The sequence below is a fragment of the Eurypyga helias genome, unplaced genomic scaffold, assembly GCF_000690775.1.
Source record: "Eurypyga helias isolate BGI_N326 unplaced genomic scaffold, ASM69077v1 scaffold17787, whole genome shotgun sequence".
In the NCBI taxonomy this organism is placed as follows: Eukaryota; Metazoa; Chordata; class Aves; order Eurypygiformes; family Eurypygidae; genus Eurypyga; species Eurypyga helias.
The window spans coordinates 18989-42510 of NW_010261287.1; the positions used below are offsets into that span (position 1 = coordinate 18989).

General features: G+C 38.8%; 1 protein-coding gene across 1 annotated transcript in view; it reads left to right on the forward strand.

The window, feature by feature from the left end:
- Positions 1-23522, forward strand: part of ATF7IP (activating transcription factor 7 interacting protein) — a 41509-nt gene that overhangs the window by 11749 nt on the left and 6238 nt on the right. The window contains exons 3-10 of the mRNA XM_010155328.1: positions 398-543; positions 1674-1811; positions 3287-3352; positions 4035-4108; positions 4630-4718; positions 5957-6583; positions 8133-8200; positions 22796-22874. Of these exons, the coding sequence (XP_010153630.1) occupies positions 398-543; positions 1674-1811; positions 3287-3352; positions 4035-4108; positions 4630-4718; positions 5957-6583; positions 8133-8200; positions 22796-22874 (1287 nt within the window). The remainder of the gene's footprint in view (positions 1-397; positions 544-1673; positions 1812-3286; positions 3353-4034; positions 4109-4629; positions 4719-5956; positions 6584-8132; positions 8201-22795; positions 22875-23522) is intronic.

Consider the following 23522-nt stretch of genomic DNA (forward strand, 5'->3'; position numbering starts at 1 on the left):
TTGGCTGTAATCCTGAGAAGTGGATTCCTTTTTCAGAAGAAGGTGGTTTATTGCTTCTCAGAAGCCAAATTTCATTATAGGGTGATGCAGATTGGAGCAGAAAGGACTGGAGGCAAGTTCTGGAGAAGGGAATGGTCGTGCTAGAGCCATCTCATGTTTGGGGCAGTGGTTTGGTGAATCTCAAAGCAGAACTCGCAAGCAGGGCAGGAATCTACACAGACACAAGGGACTGTTGTTCTGCTTTGATGTCATCAAACAGCTTGTTTTTCCAAAGGTGTTCTTACTGGGGGCTAAAGCTTAACCTGGGTGCACATGAAATTTCATCATAATCATGGCATTCTGCAGTTCCTTGTTTTTTCAGAAGTTCCTCACAAGTGGTTATATCTAATTGTTCTAGGTGAGACATCAAGGAGAAAGCGCTCCAAATCTGAGGACACAGACAGTTCTCCTTGTAAACGTCGTCGGTACATGGGAGAAGATTATGAAGCTGAACTCCAAGTAAAGATTACAGCCAGAAGTGATGTTGACCAAAAATTGCAGAAGGTATAGTGGAGGCGCAGAGTGAACACGTACCTGTCACTTGTCTTACCATCTTCAGCAATCCTTTCCTGCACGATCTGTGGCTCCACGCTTCTTCCTCACACCCCCCAAACACTTTTTTTTGTGGTTGAAGTTTGGACATAATTCAGATAACCAAGGCAGCTTACTTCATAGGAAGTCCTGTGTGGCCCTGCTTTTAAGAGAACAAATATGTTTTGGAATCTATGCTGTGATGGTTACATTTGAAACATGTGAATTACTTAAACTCCAGGTCTCACCACGCTATAGATGGACAGTGTTAGCAAAGGAGGTGTTGTGTGTGATAGAGGTTTATACGCTGTATTGTGTGCCTAAAGAAGGTCAGTTTCCAAACGCGAGTGCAGTCAACGCAAAGTTCTGCAGATTTTTGTAGAGCTGTTAGTGCCCGATTGCCCCATTGGCAGGTGAAGAAACCTGTGTTCTTGGAGAAGAATGGTGCACTGCTTCCATGAGTTAGCGAGTGCATCTTGTAACTTTCTTAACGTAGAATGCAGAAAATTGAACCATGTTTGCTGGTTTATTTTTGTTTCCTAAAGAAATTTTTCGCACTGCGATAGGTGTAGAAAACAATTTAAGCGTAGCAAGTACACTGTGCAGAAATCAGTGTCTTTCCATTTTTACCTTCCACAAGAAAAGCAACACAGGACATTTCTCCTAGAGAAAAATGATCTCAGAAATAAAGTTTTGTTGAATGTCTTCAGTTTCTGTTCTTTAATGTCAGTGTCCTCCTCAAGAACAGAGAAGTAAGAGGAAAAATTAATTTGTGTAAACACAGCACTTTCTGAAAGTATTTTCTCTTGTTAGGGTTCTTTTTCTATGTAAAGCTTTATACATTTATCATACTGCAGTGATATTAATTTCTTGAGTTAATGGCAAAAAGGGACAATTTGTATTTGCCAAAAGTTGTTGTAGAAACTTTTCTTAGCTCTCCAACTGGTGCCAGTAGACTTGTTTCGTTGACAAGGCACAACTGTTGCCATTGTTCTCTTTGTGACATGACTCTTACCAAAAGATGAGATTATTTTTATAGATGGCCTCAATAATTCTGAGATTACATTATTTTTCCTTTTTTTTTTTAAATAATAATTTTGCAGGTTATCCAGAGACTGTTAGAAGAAAAACTTACTGCTTTACAGTGTGCTGTATTTGACAAGACTCTAGCAGACTTGAAAACCCGAATAGAGAAAGTAGAGTGTAACAAGAGGCATAAAACTGTGCTTACTGAACTGCAGGTGAGTGCTTGTCTGTTGAACTGCATACTGCAACCAAATCTGAAAATAAGTTCCTCAGCAACGCTTAGTCGTAAGTCTGCTGTAGCTGTCAGCAGGGAAGCTGTTAGGACTCCACAAAGGGAAGAGGGGGGGAAAGTGGCTTTTGAGTTGTGGAATTCCCTACTCAGACAGAAGAAAGCAACCAATTAATCATTTAAAAAAAAAAAAAATCTTCTTTCTAGCAAAGTGATTCATTTGCTGTTACTAAACCACTTTTCCACTCTTCTGTTCCACTTAAGCATTCTTCAAATAAATGTTAAGTGTGGAAATTCTAATGCCACCATGAAGCCAGAAATTTACTTAAAAACAGTAAAGTGCAGGAAGGGAGGAGACAATAGCACTGGACTTGGTTGATGTTCAAAGAAATGTCACATGATACTTAGCCATGTTATTCCACCCGAAACTAAGTAATTATGTTCTAGCAAGGAAGCAAATAGGTTGTCGGGTGCAGTATGTTTTCTTGCATTCTTTATGGAGATGATGTTCACAGATTGGGGTGAGATGAGGAACATCACAAAAAATCAAAGAATTTTGAAGTTTATACTACCTAACTCTTCCAATTGTATTCCTGTCATGTTGCTTTTTAAAAATGTGAAAGAGGTGAGTGTTCTAAATGGGCTAGCTCCGGCTTTTCAGAAGTTCTGAAAGCACAGTGTATGACTCGCTGATTTTTTAAAGAACTTCTATTCTTCTACTGTTACCTGATCTTTTCAGGCATTCATAAAAAGAATTTAACACTTCTTTCTTTGCCAAAAAAAAGTACCTGCTTAGAACAAGTGGCACAGCTGCTGCGTCCAGGACATCAACCAGAACTGCAAGCTAGAGAGGGTAAATTTAGGATTTTGCAGTGCTGGGGTAATTTCAGAAGGAACGGTCACCAAACAGTATAGCGAGGGAAGAAGTAAAAGACAATATGTAAGAATGATGCTTAAGAATGAACCTCACACCTGAATATGAAATAGAGTAGAACAAAGCTGACAGTAAGGGGGGGTGTATGTGAGATACGTAGTGTATCAGTGAGAGGGAGAAAGAGGGTAAATGGGGGAAGAGTGGATAATATGAAAGGCAAGAAAACGTTCATTTTTCAATATGGTTGGTACATAAGGCATTAAAACAGTCAAATGCTTTCAGTTGCTTTCATTCATGCAGAGTACTGTGTGAACCTCTGCAGGATGGGTTCTGTTTGTGCACTTGTGAATAGAAAGGAATGTAATTCAAGTTGTCTCTGAGAGACCTTGATTGTGGTACACGTGTGTCTTTCTGCTGCTGTGAAGTAATACAGTTGTACTGTAATTCAGGGAAGAACAATTTCCCCTGATATGAAAATAGCCTTTGACTTGATGTCTTAATTATGTATCTTTTAGTTTGTTGGTGGTTCTTGGAGAGGATATTTATGGTTTTATTTGTGTGTCTGTGTTCATCTTCTTCCCATTTAGGCTAAAATTGCTAGATTGACAAAGCGATTTGGAGCAGCCAGGGAGGACTTGAAGAAAAGACAGGAAGTAAGAACTAGATTTGTTATAATATGTGTTTATGAGATAGCCTAAACCTTGTGTTTGAAAAATGGAGAAATGTTACATACAGGAAGATGTGACCTGGTTGTTCAGTGGCGTTCACAAAGTAGGTTTGTCATGTTTTGTTAAAGGCAGTTACATGAAAGAGTAGTCTTTTAACATCTGTTATGTACTTCTGATACGTACAGAAGGTTCTTTAGGCATTATTAGTATGAAAGCACCTTAAACTAGGTGTAAGTAAATGTAGTTTTCCTCAGTGTGAAGAGTACAGAGTAAATAAGAGTGAATCCCAGTACTTTGATTTTGGGGGTGGAGAGGAACGGATACAAGCAATAGTATTTGTCTGTGAGTAGAATGAATACTTTGGATTAATTACTGCGAAGAAGCGGAAAGTAAAAGTCCACTAACTTTCAAGAAGGAGTTTTGATTCTCATGCTATAGAAACCTGAAGGCAGAGGCTTACGAAAAGGGAGGATGTAGGAGAGGGAGGCAGGTAGGACCAAGGAAGTCATGGGGGTTATAAAACATGTCAAGTTCTACTGCAGCGTTGGTTCCAGAGAACGTATATCTCGCACAGAAACAGATGAATATAAAATACAATGAAAGTAGAAATTTGCAAGCTGACTGATGGTTGGTTTGTTATGGATTTTTTCCCCCCCCCCCTTGGTAGAATTCACCAAATACACCTCCATCTCCAGGGAAAACAGCAAGTGACACTGCAAACGCAAGCAATGGGGCATATCGGTAAGCAAACCATATCACTGTGACCATGTTAAAATCTACAGCAGAACACTTGAGGTACCTAATGTAATGGATAACCCATGTATTGTGCCTTTTTTTTTTTTTTCAATTAAAGTGTTCTTCCTTCTCTGTCATTGCTCTTCAATTGTGAAATTGTATTTCCTTTTACAGAAGTGGTAAGTGGACAGTATTAAATCCATTCTTAGGCAAACTGAGATGAGTGTTTCAGCAGTTAAAAAATAGTGTGTAAAAGTGGAGGTTTACTTACAAGGAAGCGAAAATTCTCATGTGAAGGGCAAACTTGGTGCAGGCACTTGAAAACTTATTAGAAGTTCTCTTTTTTTTTTTTTAAGTACGGAAATACCTAAAGTGGAGTTGCATGGGGGACAGAAGATAAATGGGCTTAGAAAATCTCAATGAAAAGAACAGCAGTAAAGTAGAGGGGTTTTTTTAATCATAGTACTATTCATAATTATATTTCATGTGGCTGATTGAGAAACATTAACTGAAACTTTGTTCCATAGAAATTCTGGCACAGTGAGGCAGATGCTGGAATCTAAGAGGAATGTAGGGGAGAGCATACCAGCAACCTTTCCAGCCCCTCTGAATGCAGGTAATAAACTGCCTATGGACTATGAACGCATCTCCTAAAAGCTTTATTGTTTCCATTAAATAAGTAACTGAACAGAACAAAACTGGATTTTATTACTGTCTGTTTCTGACATCAAAAAACATTATTTTCAGCTCCCTACCACATTCCCAGTTTGCATTTCTTTAGTGTACTTGCCAGGTAAAGGGAAAAGATTTGGCCAGCTAGAAGATCTGGGCTAACGAGCAGACTGCTGGATATGCCAGCAGAACTTGCAGTCTCTCAGCTACTGAGAAGCAAGAACACGTGGCTCACAGGCCACTTTTTGTACTTGATCATAGTGGATGCTGACACCTTCCCCTTTAACTAATGGCTGCAGAAGTTGAGTGGGCAACAGAAGGAAGTTAAAAGCTCCATTTCTTGAGGGAATCAGGTTAAAAAATTGAATTCCTAGATCAGAATGTTATGGGGAGTGTAGAATCATAACCACTATTAATTGCATTCATTGTAGTCACACTATCCTTGGTTTTAGAAACAGTTTACCTAGTACTGAATGCTGAATCTTTTCCACAGAATTACCTCATAGTAGGCGTATACTGGCTTTCTGCTGTATATTATGCTCCCGATCTCTAGATTTACTCCTGAAATTTTGTTGCATAAAAGCGACACATTAATCCTTGGTTTCAGTATAACCTGGATACAAGGTCCTACCAATACAAATTAAGTTAGTCTTCACTTACTTAGTTTTTCTTATGTTTTCTGAAGGACTGGTTGTTCTACCATTTCTGTAATGGGTGTTTGAAATGCTATATTTTTATGTGTTTTGGTTATCTTAATTTTTTGCCATTTATATGTAGTTCTTTCAAACAGAAATACAGTATTGGCTGTATCTTTAGGCCATTGAATATCGGTGTGTACAACAGAAAATGCATATCTATAGCCTTTCTTTGCAAAAACTTCAACCATACACATTTTTTATAGAATCATAGAATGGTTTGGGTTAGAAGGGACCCGTAAAGATCACGTAGTCCAACCCTGCTGTTGTTGACCAGGAAATCTTTCACTAGATCAGATTGCTCAAAGCCCTGTCCAGCCTCACTTTGAGCACTTACAATGACAAGGGCATGCACAGCTTCTCCATACAGCCTGTTCCAATGTCTCACCACTCTAATGGTACATAACTTCCATTTGTTTTGTTGGAATGAAACTTCCCACTTGCTTCCAATAATTATTTTTTTCTTTCACTTTTTTTTTTGGTGTAGTGACAGCTTCCAGTCTGGTAGCTCCTCCAGCAGTTGTCAGTGGGATTCCAGTGCCTCAGACTCCAGTGACCTCCACCAGCTCTTTGACAACAGTTCTTCCCACAGCTAACACAGCTACCGTTGTAGGCACTAACCAAGTGCCTGGTGGCAGCACCCAGTCAGTGTCTGTCTCCTTGCAGTCTTTGCCCGTGATCTTGCACGTACCTGTTGCAGTGACATCCCAGCCTCAGCTCCTGCAAGGCACCACAGGGACTTTGGTCACTAACCAGCAGTCAGGCAACGTTGAATTTATATCCGTACAAAGCTCATCTACAGTTGGTAGCCTTACCAAAACTGCAGTGTCTTTGGCATCAACTAAACCAAATAACAGCCCATCTGTGCCCAGCCCTAGTGTTCAGAGGAACTCTCCGGCCAGTGCTGGGTCAATAGGCACGATGTTGGCAGTACAGGCTGTTTCCACTGCACATCCTGTTGCCCAGGCCACAAGGACTTCTTTGCCCACAGTGGGTACTTCAGGACTTTATAGTACTACCAGCAGTCGACCCCCCTTGCAGATGAAGATTCCCCTCTCTTCATTTAGTAGTACAGTTCCTGTTGAACAACCCCCCGCTACAGCACCCAGAGTTGGTAAGTTATGCTTGAATGTTGATACTGGGAGAGGAAAATAGTTGTCAGAGAGAAATGCAAAACTCCACTCTTGTGGAAATTTGTTTCTTAGTATATCTTACTGAGATGTGTCTTCTGGGTTGCCTTTCTCTTGGAATTGTCAAGATCAAAATCATCTCTGTCATAGATGCGTTTCAACCACTGTTGAAAATCATCTCTGCTTGGAAGGAGTCAGCAGTGTGACTCTCTAAGCGTTGTTTGATTTAGAACTTGATCTGTATCATTCCTAGCATGAAATCACAAGCTCCTATTCTCCCATGAATAACTTGCTATTTATTTTTAATGCAGCCTCTCAAAATAATCTGGCTGCCTTTCTAAGCAAAGGCATGCTGCAAGGATAATCATTACCTTCATTTTCACAAAACTTAAAAGCCAACAAAATGGGAAAAAATGCAACTGAATATTAACCTAGTTCCAAAAATTACATTTACTGTATTCTAAATGAAGTCTCTGAACACAATGAATGTTCAAATATGGTATCTAGATTAACTATCTTAAAATACTTTCTCTCCATCTTTGGCCATGCCATGATGATTCTCTGCACTTCTGATTTTACATACCTTGATAATTTTTTTTTTTTTCCCCCCCTAAGAGGTCCTTAAGATTTCCAATTGAGTTGGAATTACAGCAAGTTTCCCATTGGCACAACATAATGTTAAAATAACTCAAGCAGGGCTTGATCTCAGAACTAGTTGTATTTCATTTTCTCATCTCTAGGTTACGTATGTTAAAATATGTCTTCCATAGAGTTGGGCAGTTAGATATTTTACATTGATTTTTAGCTCTGAAGCTAATAAAATGATTTAATACAACATAAAAAGGGGTTTTGATGGATCAGACGCAGTGACCACAAAAGGGGTCTATGTGTCGTATTTTCTGCAAGTTCACATCACCTTAGTGTGTACCATTGTAGTTCTTACCAGAAGTAAAACCCCAGGACAGCACTGTTGCTGATAAGCTCTGGGTAAAATGAAAAGGAACGAGAAGGGAGAATTTGTATTTAAATGTTTACATCAGATATTCAAGCTCCTTCTGCATAAGTTGCTAGTGTGTATATATATGTTTGACGGAGCTAATAAAGATACTCAGTCTCCCTGCTCAAATGGACTGTCACGTATTTTTCAGTGTGTTTAACCATCCGTTGTTCAGATAATTTTTTGTACAAAATGTTGAACAACTGTAATTTTTTTCAGTTTAATATCTTGTCAGTTTACCTACAGTCCTCAGCTAGGCAAGGGAAATGTTCATAAAGTATTTGGGATACGTTGAGACTTTCAGGGCTGGAAAGTGACGTTGTGCTTTTCTGTATCTTCTGTTCCCTCTGAAAAAATGGGACTTATCAAGCTTGAATACTTAGAATTGAAAAGTAGGGGTGAAAAACGTTAAATGTGCCAAATACTGCATGTTTAGTATCAAAAGATGTTGAATATTGCCTCCAAATCTGTATAGTAGATAGCAGTGTTTTAGTACTGATTAGATACTGCAAATGAACAATTTCTTGACCCCTCAGAAAACCAGACCAGCAAGCCACCAACAGATACTTCGGCAAACAGGCGAACAGCTGAGGGGACATCACAGGTAGGTTGTTGATTATGTTCCTACATAAAATTCTGAAGTTACAATCCACAGGAGAAAAGTTCTTTACTGCTCATAATGAAACTATTCTAGTTTCTTTTCTTTGCCATCCTTTCTAGTTTCTGTCTATTTGTATTTTTCTTCTTCTGATACAGAGTATTACTTGGAGCATGAGCTTCTGATAATCTTCTCAGAAGTGTTCTGATGGGGTTTGTGTAAGCAGATGAGTTAGTAATTCAAGAGCACACTAAAAACATGTCTGATCTAAAAGAAAACCCTACCCACTTGGAAGGGCTTGAACATAAACCTACAAATACTCAAATACTTTGTAAATTAGTCACTCATTTCCACACTAATCCAGAAGTTAATATGAATTTGAGTTCTAATATCTCATTGCCATGTGTCAGAAAAAAAAAAAAAAGGAAAAACTTTCTTCAGGACTAACCACTTCATGGTAAAGGAGAACTGGCAGTACTTCTGGAATCCTTGTTTAAGATTTGTTGAACTTGCTTTGAAATTTAAAGGTTGACATTAAGCTATTTAAAATTAATTGCAATTCATTTTATTTCTGCGTACAGATATTTCACAAAGCACCTCATACTTAACATTGCTGTGAACTGGAACTCATTTCGTTAAGGGGCATAAAGTTAATTTCTTTTAGCCAAGATTTCCACATTTAATAGTGTTTCAAGGTACAGTTCAGACTGAATTGTATTTCAAAGCAAGAATAAGATATACTGGGCAAGATTCTGGTTTTTACCTGTTGCAGAAATAGTCTGGCAAAAATTACCAGTATTGTATAAACTGTGCCTCACTCTACCTTTTTATTAAGGCATTTCATAAAGAATGGTTGTTTGGAACTTTATTTTTCAAAGATACCTGTGGATTATAGCTATTCAAATACTTGTCAGTACTTGATATGTAGGAAATGCAGTACCAGAATGGATGAGAGATGTATGGTTTTAAGATCTAATTTTTGATACAAGATGCAGATTTTGGAATTTTTCTTCTTCGGTAGAGCAACAAAAAAGACTTTGGAAAAACAGATTGTGTGTGTGATAGTGATATTTAGCAATGGAAGTTGAGCAAGAAGGAGGGAAATAAGGCGCACGATGCTTTCCGGCTTTCAGTCTCTCGTTACAGTGTATGTTTCTAGGTTTGCTTTCAGTCGAATCAGTTAAAGCATGTGTAATGCCATGGTTAATAAAGAGGGATGTGATGCATTTTAATTGGCTAGTGATGTATGGAATTGACGTGCCGTATCATTTGAAAAATCCAGTTAATGCCACCTGCTTTTTGTTAAGTAAAATCCGAAATACTATGTATTACTCCGCACTTCACAGCTCACAGAACAAAAAGTAGTTCGCTGTGTGTCGTATACCTGTGGCATATTTGATGGTGCAACTTTGATCAATTGTTTCGAAAAGCAGTTGAAACAGGAAGACACTGCATCAGAAAAGAAAGGAGCAGTAGAAGCAGCACGGATGAATTTAAACTTCCCCGAGGATGTCCTCTTTGGCTTGGAGGAAGAGGATGCTAAAAGCATCAAAAACACCCACAAGCAGACTGGCTGGGCAGCTAACCTATTAAAACAATGGCTGGCCAAAAATGGCAAGGATCCTAGCTTTGAATTGGTCCCAGTAAGTGAACTCAATGATATCTTAAGAGAGTTTTATTACACAATAAGGAATCATGATGGAAATACCTACAGTGCGGCAAGCTACAAGTCAATGCGTGCGGGCTTAAACCGGCATCTCAAAATGCCACCTTATAATCGTCAGATTTGCCTAATGAAGGATAAAGAGTTTGCTAGTGCAAACATGGTATTTGTGAGCTTGCTGAAGATGCTGCGCATGCAGGGGAAGGATGAGAATCACCACCGTCCTCCTATAGCTGCTGAGGACTTGCGTAGGATTAAACAATCTGGTGTGCTGGGATTGCACAGTCCACTGGCTCTCGTCAACAAAGTGTGGTTCGATTTGCAGTTGCATTTTGCCAAGCGAGGGAGGGAAATTTTAAGAGATCTGGCTCCAGATGCTTTTGTGGTTGAGAAGGACAAGAACGGACGTCGATATGCTATGTTTAGGTATCCTGGCAAAGGAAAAAACGGAGAAGATCCTCATAAAATGGGTAAAATGTATGATATGCCAGGGGACCCAAACTGTCCTGTTTTTTCCTTGGAGCTTTATTTGTCTAAGTTGCCTCCGGAGCCCCCTGCCTTTTACCTGCATCCTTTAAAGCTAACGTCCGAGCAAATGCAAGAGCAGCCTGTCTGGTACAAAAGAGAACCGATGGGCGTGAACTACTTGGGTACCATGATGCCCAGGATAAGTGTGGCAGCCAGGCTCTCTCAACGGTACACCAATCATTCTCTCCGAACTACCACCGTCCAGCTACTGTGTGAAGCAGGACTGGGGCCTAGAGAAATAATGGCAGTGACAGGCCATCGCTCCGAGTCTGCTATTAGACACTACTGAGGAGCTGTGGAAGCGCTACAGGGCTTGGTCAGATACAATGGAGACTAACACCCCCAGTTACATATATAGCAAGATCCCAAATGAAGTGATAAAAGAATCACTGTCTGGTGCCTCCACCTCTTGTATAAACCATGTTGTTCTAGAACAAAGCAAAATCTTGTTCCCTAAGCAATCTGTGGTGCTACCTGACACTGATTCTGTGACTTGAGTCCTTGAGGGACACCCAGCTCTGAATTCTAAAAGCCCCGTCATGTTGAACCACAGTTCTTCCAAGGTGTTTCTTCCCAAGAACATGGCCTGTGGGAACCTAACTGTCGGTCCCCTTCGAGCTGTTGTAACAAACCTGTCTTTATAAAGCATGTGATAAAACAAGAACCAGTGACTTGATGCTTCTGTAATGGAACTGATTTCAAATTAATTGCTAAAATGGAAAAATTAACAGATCTGGGTTTTTATTTGGTCTACTAAGGAAATTTCTTATGGTCTGGTTCAGCAAGAAGTATCCTGTTCGTACTCCTGAAGTGAGCTATGGAACAGAAACTTAAACAGAGCAGGGTTTGGAGTTTGTATGACTTTCTGTGGCAGCTGGGATTCTTGAAGTGGCCAAGGAGGGCTATTTTAAAAAATTGAAAGGGAGATGCTGATTTCCACTTAGCTGAAGAGCTATGCTTTCTTCACTAAGTGCATGGCTTTTCTATTTTGTGAAGAGTATATTTATTACACCATTTTGTGCCTACTGGCACTAATGTAGCATCATTCAAATCAAATACTTCATTGCTGAAGAGCACAGAGAACGTAAAAGCTGAATGAAACACAGATACACTACCAATACATACATACGTATGAAAACACCTGGAATTGCTTGACCACTGTCACCCTCTCAGTTCAGATTGTTAGTGAACCTACCAGAGGATTGTGCTTGCTTGTTTGTTTTTAAAAAACAGTCTTCTGAATTGATTTTCTCTGTGGGCCGCAGATTTGTATTGCAGGTCTTCCCTTTTCCTGTTTAAGGAAAGATATTTCCTATCTTTCTGGCTAAGATTTCAGTCATTCTGTTCTCCAAAGGCACTATTTGATATAAATGATACTAAAATTGGGATCTCTTCAGTTATGCATGAAATTGGGAAACTGCTCAAAAGAGCCAAGACCAGGTTTGTAGCTTAAATGGTGAGTAATTAGAGTTGAAGTGTTGTTTCTCTATGTGGTTATCTTGTGAGGGGGTTTTATTGTATTTCTTCTCACCTACCCATTCCATTCCATTTCACGTTGTCTTTGCAGTATAGGCAGTGTAGTCTCGGTCTCATACAACTCACAAGAAGCACATCCTGTTCTTCCATGCCAAACCCTATCTAAATACTATTTTTGGCCTCTTTAGATCAGCTCACTATAGTAAATGCATCCCACCATTACATATTCTATAGGAGATTTTTACAGGTTAGACATTGAGAATAGTGGTTGTTAATTTTGTCAGAGAAATGACATAATCGTTTAAAAGGTCTTTTAGTGAAGAAAAGTTACAAATTGCCAGTTCTAGTCATAGTTCTTTTTTAATGAATGACACTTGAGAATCCAACTAGTGGTTTGTCTCCGCTATTCTGTGCTATGAGTTTTGTCAGAGATTCTGACAAACTGAGAGATCTTCCTGTAAACAAAAATAGAAAACTGGTCATCAGACCACAATTATGGTAGGTCCACTTTGGCAAAAGAAGGAGTACAGCATTTAAAACTGTGTTCTATCATGTTACTGAATGAAGTAAGAATGACTCTGTCCTTCTGAAATGCGTGTGTACATGTCTGTACGCACACGCACCTATACTCACAGATTGTCACACTAAGGACTTCACAGGAAGTGTTTGTGTTGCTCAGCAGTGGGCAAAATAGAGGAAAAATCCCAGCTGAAATAACAAATTGACCATGATAAACTCTTAATTCTGTGGAGAAGTTTCTTGCTGGGAAGGGCTTTCAGATATTGAATGAGACTTAGCACTGTTGTAGTCTGAACAGAGGACTTGAGGCCTGAATTTGGAGTTTTTGTCTTGGCCGATAATGTTTGCGTTTGTGGCCTTGGGTAGGTTATTCATACATACTGCATGGTTTTTCCCTAGTGCGTGATCAGCACAGTGCATTCCATTTTCTGATGGATCATGTTAAAGATTAAAAGGTTTTTGAAAGTGCTGCATTCATCTTACATCTTTACAGTCATTTTTATTTGCTGCTATTGTAATGATCGAGGTAATTGATCAGATATAATTGTTAATATAAAAATTACTTCTGCACAATCCTACACTTACTTAGTTGCAGCATTAACTTAGGACATCAGTGACTAGAGGAAGGAAATAATGGATCCAGGATTATAATTTCATTAAGCAAAGAGTAAATCAAGTGCAAATGGTAAAGCAAATAATTGTTTATAATATCTAGAAATGAGAAAACCAGAAAGAACAAAGGGCAAACCATTTTCAGAATACAGGAGAACTGTGCAGTAACTTACTGTAGGGTATTTTAGAGTATTACATGTTTCCAAATTCTAGGCATTCATTGAATTCATAATTCAGACAGACTGGCAAATTTAATTTCTTGTTTGAAGAGATTTACTCTAAACTTTCACCAAGATGTCTCTGTATTATTTCCCCAAAACACCCCATATTTCTGTCTTTGTCTTGGGTAGGTGCTTGTTCCAGCATACTGGCATTGGAACATTTATCCTGCAGAAACAAGAAAAGTATGTTGCCAGGAGGTGATTCTTTTTTGTTCCCTCTTGCTGCATACTGTGGTCATGCTGACCACATGCCCTGCTCGGGTCCCAACTGCATCCAAGTGCTTCCTGCGAACAGCATACTACGGACTGTTTCAGTCCTTCACACAAATCTGGTTGGTGATTTAGACTGAAAAGGGGATACTTTTGGCCAATCTGGGCATATCTCCGATTCTTTTTAGTTATCATTTGGCTTCTAACTTGACTTCATTCTTTTGGCTTGTAATTGGATATTTTTGGCTTCTCATTTGTTAAATTCTAATCCTGTTGGCACCCAACTACACAGTGTCCTCCTCCTACCTTCAGTTTGAACCTGATACTTCAAAGCTACTGACTGCAGTATTACTAACTAGCTTTTTACTTTTGTATGGGAGAAATATTTTTTGAAAAGGAGAAAAAACATTCTTGGTTTGGGCTGGAAGTATTAACTGCTCCACAAGAGCTGGAGTCAGTGTTCACCAAGGGGTTTTTTTCCTAATATTTGAATTAATTCTAATTAATAGAACGTATTTCTAACCTTCTAACTTAAAAATCTTTCTCCTGTTCCCCCTCCCACCCAAAGTGTTAAATGAATCTTGGTTACATGTGTTTCCTGTCTAGAAGAGTTGAAGTAGGCAAACGGAATGGGTGTTTTGCTGCTTTTGTAGAGTCAGCTTTGGCTATGTGTACAGTAATACGGGGAGCAGGGAGTCTTTACCTTTTTTTTAACTGTGAGGTAAAATGCCAGTCGATCCTGTTTGTTGCAGTAGAGGTTGTGCTGTGTGAACATAATGCATTGTATCCAAATGGACATGAATTTGACTCCTCGGTGGTGGTATCAGCAGAGAGCCTCAAACAGTAGGATAACTGTGGTTGGTTGGTCGGTTGGGGGTTTTATCCTCCTTTCCATTATAGGTGAAGCATGTTGGTGAACCAGCAGGCCAAGTACGGTTTGTTTGTCTAAACTTTTTAGACTTGGCTGTGAACTTAATACAAAATTGTTAATCATCATTTAAAATTCACTTTAAAAATCTGAATATAACAGTTGTGCTTTGAAAGACATTTATCATTTGCCACTATTAAATTTTATAATTAGATCTTTTCATAAAGTGAGAATACTTCATTTCAGTTGCAAAAAAACAGCAGGTAGCCTTAACCAAGTTGACTAAACTAATTTTTTTAATAATAGCTGCCATGTCATTGATGAAATTTCATTCCCCTCAAAGGAGACAACTCTGAAAACAGTCAGGAATGACTGGAACCTTATGATACATCCATTTATTTAGTTTGGCATCTCATTTTTATACGGAAGCTTTGGTACTGGTGCTGTGAATCTAGATCCTCTGTGCTGTTGCCTGCTAAGTTTGGAAATCTCTGCTGTTACTTCAAGGAGTACGCTGATTACTTTTTATTAAGTTGACACATATCTTACGCTATGTTAAATTCTTCATTCTTTTATTGCAATTTAAGTAATTAATCCTCACTGTAAGGTACTGTTGTCTACATTGTGGGAGATCTAGAAGGTTCTGCACTATATGCACCTCCTCTGTGCCCCTGAAGAACTACATTGTGCGCATCGTCAAATACGTGAAGGCATTGGAAGGATGCTTTGAAATTGAGCATGCTGTTGATTTGTTGTGGTTTTAGTCTGGTACATCTCTTTTTGCTTATCCTGAACTATACAGCTTCTCAGCAGTCGTGGCATGTTTATGTCAGTATAGTTGAAACTCACTATGCAGCTTGGATATATGATTTTGCCGTATGACTGCTGCTCCTTTTTCAGCCTTCCTCTGCTGCTTCTCCAAAAGGAACAGCCACAGAGATGTGGTAGGGGGCATCATACTGTGTGTTACTCTCTCAACTTCCTGCTTTTTCCTGCATACACAGAAATTTAAGGGTTGTTATTCAGTCCCAGTCATTTTGCCCATGGCTGTTCCAGTGCCTCGGGTCTTAGAGTTGCGTTTCTGAAGACATGACAAGTATTTTTGATGTAGTGGAGTACGTATTATTGTTACAGAGATAAAGGAACTTTTAATTATATAACAAATCTTTAGAATGGTTTTTAAGTATTTTATTATGGATCTCAGTTATAGATAAAGGATTTATATCTTAAATCTAATGTGTAACTATGGTACGCTGAGGGAATCTATGAATGTGGCTTATATTATGTTGTGACATAAAATAAAAGTGAACAAATTTGAATGGGGTTGGATGTGTTAAAAATGACTGGCATAAAATCAGTCTGTTCAAGAACGACATATTCATTAAAACACCAGGTCACGTGAATAGTCTTTTATTCTCTATTCCCTACTCCAGGTGCACCTTATCCTCCTATGGAGTAAATCTATTTTTCAGTCTAAATTTCAACCATGTATTTAACCTGTTCAGCAAATATTAGGGGTTTTTCTTAGATCTGCCAGTGTCCTATCCATTTCCCATTGTTTCTAACATGCCTTGATTTGTTTGGTTGAACTGCAGTTTAAATCAAGCTATGTTGATGACTGTTGGAAATTCATCTGGTAAAATGTTAATGAAATTATATAGTTATATATATTTATGAAGTTATAAAATTTATAACTCTTATCTATCCCTTTGCATTGTGTAACAAACCTTTGTGAGTGTCCGTTAGGAAACAGTGTGAACAAAGTAGATGTGTCATCTTACAGTTGATAAGCAGCTATTAATTATATATTGTTGGAAGCATTATTGATGAATGTTTCCTTGCATTTCATGGTTTTGTCACTGAAAATAAACATCCATAATTACATGTGTAAAATGGGATACTTGAATTTTGTCTCTGACCCTGGGGTTATGCTGTTTAAAACACAACTAGCGCTCATGTGTGAGGTGGAACCGTTACCTGAGGCTAATTACAAATCTCAGTTATAAAAGTGTTAGCAGGAGGACAGTTTAAAAGTCATACAAGAATGGATTCACTTGACTTTTGTTCCTTGCAACAGCCACCCAATTCAGCTACTTGACATCCTGTTGGGAATTTTTCAGGGGACTTTTTAAATTCAGTTCTTGAAGTGATTTTCTTTCCCTGAAGACCATATCTGTGTGACCTAAACCACCCCTAGTTACTGAGAGCAGCTTTCAGTTAGTAAATAGACTTGTGTTTTGTAGGCAACAGTTTGTAATTTGGGGGAAAAAAAATAGAGATAAATATTATGACATCATCAGATTGTTTATTTTTACAACAGATGTGGATAATAACTTTTAAAAGCTGCATTAAACTTATCTGTAAAGTACTATTCAAAAAAAAACCAACCTTTTAGTGATTACTGAGATAATCTTTCATTATCCAAAATGGCCATCCCACATATTAAGTACTGTTGGGAAACTGTCCGTGGGCTTTAGGAGAACAAGGCAGATGTTTCACCTTAAAAGAGTAAGAATCAGTAAAGAGACGTGTGTGCGTGCGTGCATGTATGTGCTTATTATATACCCTTGTAATTGTTTAAGGAAAAACAAAATCACAGCAGTAGAGAAACCCTTCAAGCATTGTGTCAAGTGTTCCTTTATGGGTCTTGGTTGGAATTATGATTGCTAGTGCCTTAGAACAGCTTTCCTGGGAACCAATCTCTCAGCCTTTTTGATTTATGGTTCTTATGAATATGGGTAGCGAAGCCAATGTCTGCTCTTTGCACCAGGGGAATCAGAGGGTGTACAATACATAGGGGTTACTAAGACTGGTTATTCAATTTTTCTGTACTTGTGGTGTTCTGTAGGAAGTGGAGCTGTCTGGTTTTGGCTGTGATAGAGTTAATTTTCCTCCTAGTAGCTGGTACAGTGCTGTGTTTTGGATTGAGCATGAGAATAACGTGGTAACGCACTGATGGTTTGGTTGTTGCTAAGCGGTGCTTACACTGAGTCAGGGACTTCTCAGCTTCCCATGCTCTGCCAGCCAGGAGGTGCACAAGAGGGTGGGAGGGAGCACAGACCGGCCAAAGGGACATTCCACACCGTATGACGTCATGCTCAGTGTATGAACTAGGGGTAGTTGGCTGGGGGGCAGCGGTCGCTGCTTGGGGACTGGCTGGGTGTTGGTTGGTGGGAGGTGAGGGGTTCCTTCACCTGTTTCCTGGGGTTTGTTTCGCGCTCTTTTTGTAATTTTCCTTTTCAATACAATTTTTCTTTTCTTTTTTTTTACTTCATTTTCTTTCAGTCATTACACTGTTCTTGTCTCAACCTACAAGCTTTCTTACTTTTGCCCTTCCAATTCTCTTCCCCCGTCCCTACCGGTGAGGGGATTGGTGAGTGAGCAGCTCTGGTTCTTGGTTACTGACTGGGGTTAAACCACGACAATTGCACACCACCAGTTAAGGCAAGGAGAACACAGCAATCTTGTAAATGCAACACGTAAAATGCCTGTTAATAATGTTGGAGTGTTATCCAAGTATGCAACACACTACCAAAACATGTACTGCAGCCCGGCGAGATTTGTGCAAACTGTGAACCTGATATTATTGCATTATTGTTTTCACTTTTATCTTGGTAAGAGATGATAAATACATTTGGTACCTGGTCAAATAAAATTTCATGACAGCTTTGCCGTGCTGGAATAATTACTTCAATTTTGTGGGAGTTATGCGTCGGAAAAAATAACTGTTAAGGAGTGATGAGTTTGACACTGAAGCAGTTAGTGACTAAAGTATGCTCAAAAATGCATTAAGTAATTTCTACATCCGCTCAGACTGCACTTGAGATCTGTGGTTTTGTATGTGGATGACTAAAATAGTAATATGTGCCTTATTATGCATACAAACACAGTATCAGCACCCTCCCCACGCACCACATTCCCAGAAGGCTGCTTTTAACACTGTTCCTCATACTTGAAGATTGATTTTTTTGCTATTATATAACGCCCTGGTGCATCGGGTGTGATTGTGGTGGTGTCACACTTCATGGAGTGTCTCTTGTACAGCCCCCAGAATTTTTTCTGGTTTGTTACTCTAGAAACTGTTAATAATAAAATTGTCTGCGCTGTGTCAATGTGCCACACATAGTCTTCAGAATTTTGATCTTTACTACCCTGGAATAAATTTTTACTTCGTGGTGTGTGTTTTGTGGTTGCCTTTTTTTTTTCCTTTTGGCTTTTACAGACTGAACTGTTCTTTTATGAAAAGCAGGTGGCATTACAGTGAAGAGCTTTCTGATCACTATGGGATAAACTGAACCATGGCGTTATATAATACCAAAACCTTTTTTTAATCACGTATATCCTACATGAATAGCAAAGTGCCTGTTCAGGACTTTCTTCAAGCTCCGATATTTAACTGCCGGTGTTTCCCTGTGGTACAGTGCACATGCGTGCGCCGTTACATAAAATGACGTGACGAGTAACGTTTTCGGTTCAATTTGAGTTTTAGAGGTTGCTTTCTCAGTTTTCTTCAGTAGTTTGCCTCTAATGTAGATCTGCTGTGATGGTCTGACTGCTGCTTGATATATTGCATTTCACAGGTGTAGTTATGGTGGAAGATACCTCCTTTTCTCAGCATCATGCCTATCGTACGTGCTTTGCCCTATAACTTCAGTCCCCTTCCTTGTATTTGTTTTCCTCGTGGAATCAGAATAGCTTCTTCCTGCATGTCGTGTGTGTCCCTCCCCCCTTTTTTTTAATCTTTTCAAAACTACCAATGATGAATCAACCTAATCTGCAGCGGTGCAATCTGAAAAAGCTGTTGGATATCAAAGCTAAGGCAATATTCTTTCTCCCACCCCAGTGTGTTTTACAGCAGTGTGAAGGTGTCTCAGCATGTGGAAAACTGGGGTGTAGAACATAAAGATAGTATCCCAAGTGTTGTCCCTACTTTTCTAGAGGCTGATGAGGAAACCGCTCCAGAATCACTTCAGCGCCAGACAGCCCTTCATTTTATTGCTGGGCTGACACCTTTTTGATTCCCCTTTATTAATTTACTGTTGTCTAGCGTGTAGGTAAATTTTCAGATACTGCAGTCAGTGACTGCAGTAAAAAACTTATAAAACCCTTAGAAAACCCTGGTTTGAAGTGTAATTACTTTAAGATTAATAGAGATTTTATGTAAGAAATTACAATAAAGTCTGTTTCTAGTTTTCGTGGTAAAAAAAAAACCTGAAAATGTTACTCAGAAGAATCAGTGCTATAGATCACTTTTCAGCAGTTTTGCAGCTAGTAGAACACTTGGAAATACCCATTTCTAATACTAACTTGTGAGAAAAATGCACGAATTTGAACAGTTGTGTTCCTTTTATATATACTCCTCATTATTCTGTCTTCCATGCGCACCATGAAGCAGTTTACGCAGAACTGATTGTATGGTGTTTAGAGGAGGTTGTGACGTAGCCTCTGTTTCAGGACTTACCAGGTTTACTAGGATAACTTGAAAGGGATAAGGATTTACTCATTTGGTTTTGCCCTTCTAGGGTCTTTCAGCTGCTGCTTTCACAGGCTATGTGCCTGGCATTAAAACCCTTTTCCTTCAAACGCGCCAAATAAGATTCTTGCCTGGGGAATCTGCCATGCAGACAGAGCCCAGGGATAGTTATATATCAGTAGATGTGGTCGGTGTGGATGTGACCTTGCAGAGTGAAGAAGCTGGGGCAGGGGGCCTGCAATTTGACAGAATTTTGTTGAAAGAACACTTTCAAAATAGGTCAAGACTGTGAATATGAAACGCCTTCTTGGCCCAACACTCAGAATAGTGGAGTAGCGTTACAGTATGCTCACACCATCCTTCCATTTTTGGGGTGTTGCGTGTTTGGCTGCTGCTTGGCTTGTAATTTTCTCTTCCCCTGCTGCCTTTTTTCTTCCTTCTACTTATTTTTTTCACCTTTGTTTCTGCTCTTAATCATACCTTGCAGTCCTTGTCCCCCACTTCACTTAGTATTTTGCCTTACAACTCAACAAGTGGCATGCATCTTCCTGGGCTGGATCTACATTAGACTTAGGTATGAAATACGCAGTTACAGGACGCATTGTTTTGAGGCAAAATATCTTAATTGCAAATGGAAGTTCACCGACCAGATGAAGAATAAAAGTGTTACTTTATTAAAATTAGGAAGTCAGGAAAAGACTAAGTTTTGTATTTTGCTTGCTCTCTTCCTAAAAATTTTCTTCATATTTATCTGTAAAACTGTGACATTTCAGAGAAGTTACTTTATTTTTTTCATTGCACTGTTTTGTGTTAAAATTGTTACTATTAGCTGCCCTATGAAAGCAGAGAAAGATTTAACCTTAGGCAGCTTCTTAGATACAGTTGTGGTTAACTGGATCCTTCAGTTCACGATGTTACTATGATTACTAGAAGCTACCCAGATGCTGTTGTAAACAATCAGGTTTAAGTGCCTCTTCTGGTCTCTTTGGAGACTGGTGCTGTGATTCTGAAAACTGTTGAAATGGTGGATTTGGAGGTTGTGGGTTTCAGTCAAGAACTTTGACTGGCACAGTTAAGTAGGGCTTCAAAACAGTTAGCTCTCTCACAGAGTATTTTGGTAAGGATTTAGATTTCCTTATGGAGGAAGAATTGAAATACTTCAAAGTAATGTATTTAAAGTGGGGAGAAATTAATAGCTTAGTGTTGGTTTTTCCTTTCTCCAGTTCCTTACAAATCTCCCCCTCCATTTTTCAATCTGCTTTCTCCTGGCAGAGAGCACCAAAGTTCAAAATACACATAGTTTACTGGGAAGATTATCAAGTTGGAATGAATTTCCTCTTGACTTTATGCTAATCAAGTAATCATTGATTATTTGATTGTGCCTTTTATCTTATGCTTCAAGTGGGTAAATCAAACTGAAGCTGGGAAGTCTTTGAAATAGAAATCACTCAAGAGAAGAATTCCATGGTTAATAAATGTGAAAGATGTTTCTCTATGTATAGCAAAGGTAGAGTCCCTGTAGAGATCTTTTCTATCGCCTGCGAACAAAAGTACTTAGAAATTTCTTACTCAAATTTTACTTCTAACGTATCACGTACGTTATTAGCAGAATTTTGTTAATGGCAGCAGCAGAATTTAAAGCAAGAGTCAATCAAGTTGTAATAATGAATAATGAAGAGATAGTCATGTCAGGCACTCCAAATTCAGTGACCAGTGATTTGGACACAGCTTTTGTTTGCATTTAGTAATTGTAAGATACCTCTTTTCCCTCTTCTCAGAAGCCTTGCCTGTGTGAGAGTTGTCTTTAGGACCTCCTTAAAGTCTTAGTTTTACCCAAGTGAAGGATCATAGAGCAGATAATCTCAATCCCTAGGCTTTTCTGTCCCTGTCAGACTCCACAGAAGAATGTCTCATCTTCCTGACATTTATGATGTTGGAGTTTGTACAGCCATGTAGGGCTGATTATGCTTTTTTCTACGTTAATTGTTCAGAGATTTTGATCATGTTGCTTTCCTAACCCTTTGTCTTTCCTAAGGAATCTGGATTACTCTAATCCACAAAACTGTAGCAGTTCAGTCCAAGAATAAATGATCATCTCTTATACCAAAAAAAAAAAACCAAAACACCCAACTAATTTTTGCAGCAAGTTAAAGGAACTAGAAACTGACATCATCCAAGATTTTTCTAGGAAGTATATTTAAAACCACAGGGATATGTAGGACCTCCCCCAGTATCTTTCCCATTGGCTAAAGGAAAATGTTGGTGGCCCCAGTCTGAAGGGGGCAGCAATTGATCCAGAAGATAAATCTTGTTTGATGGTCCTCTAGGAGTTTTGTTATTACATTTAGCCTTCACAGAAGCTTAAAAGATCCTGCTGGCTCTAAAGAGATAGTTACAAATGGCTTCATATGTAGAGTAATAGAATGCTGACATTTGTGATAATTTCATCACTGTATTGTGATCCATTATCTTAAAAAGCTGGATGCAGTTGGAGTCTTCTGATGGCTTTCAATGACATGTTGTATAAGGATTACAAGTTCCAGTGTAGCTTTTCCTTTTTCTTACTGTGAAGTCAGTTCTTGATAGGCACATAGACCAGGGCTGTCTCAAGATAAGTAACATGTTGTCTTGGTGACTGTGCTGTCAAATGGTTATGCTACTGCAGAGGAAAGCACAGATTGCAACTGGATTAAAATATTAAGAGCCATAATTGAAAGATACTCTATAACACCAATTTGTTCTTTATTATAATCTGTAAAATATCAATATGCTACTGGTCATCAGGTTTATTTTCTCGTTACAGACTTAAATACTTTTAATATTTGATACCACAGTACAGTCATTTGGTTATTGCCTGTTTTTCAAGTCCTGGGAAATCTGTCTAAAATTTCCTTCTCTTGCTCATTTCATCAGTTCCTTTCTAGTTAAGTACATCAATTCTGAGGCCTTTCCTCAGTGTTCAGTTTGTATCCGTTTTCCACATGTGTTCCCTGGATTTGCTTTTGCAAAATGAAGGAGTTTTGTCTTTCAGAGCGGGAAGGTCACAGGAAGCGATCTGGGAGGTGTCATTGATCTTACACTGGATGAAGAGGAAGATGGCTCTTCTCAAGGTAGGTGAAAAAGACTTCGCTAGCTACTGGGGTTATTGAGCTACAAGTCTGTTTCATTCCTTGAATGATAGAAAGGAATAAACTTCTGTAACTGCTCAGTGTATTTTATTCCGTGATGTTTCAGTTAAACAGGACTATTTTTAAAGAATTCTGATAGGCATTAAATAAAAGTAATTCTACTTACTGTAGAACAGTCTTTAAGATTTTTATCTTTCCATTAATTTAAGCATTGTTGTTGTCTGTGCTTAAATCTGTTAGGCTTGTGGAATAATTTGAGATGTGAATTCTTTATTATTATATTTTGGAAAGTTCTTGTAGATGTATTTAACTTTTCTGTTTAGTGATTAATTAAAGACCGTTTATTTCTGCAGTTGGTGTTCAGGCATCACAGCTTCTGATCTTTTGTTAAACTAAAAAACTTTGCAAGAGTTTAGATACCAAAAGCAGATCTGTTCAGTTCTTTGGGACTGCATGCCAAGATTAGAGCACATGCAGTTGTGCTCTTCTGTCCTTTGGAAGTGTGGGTGCATTTCATCTTATAAAAACGTGTTCTTTTAAAAGTCTGGCATAACTGTGGGCAGGTCTAATGGTAATTAGCATCGGATTAGTGACAAATTTCAGACAAGTAATAACAGTCTGTACTTAAGA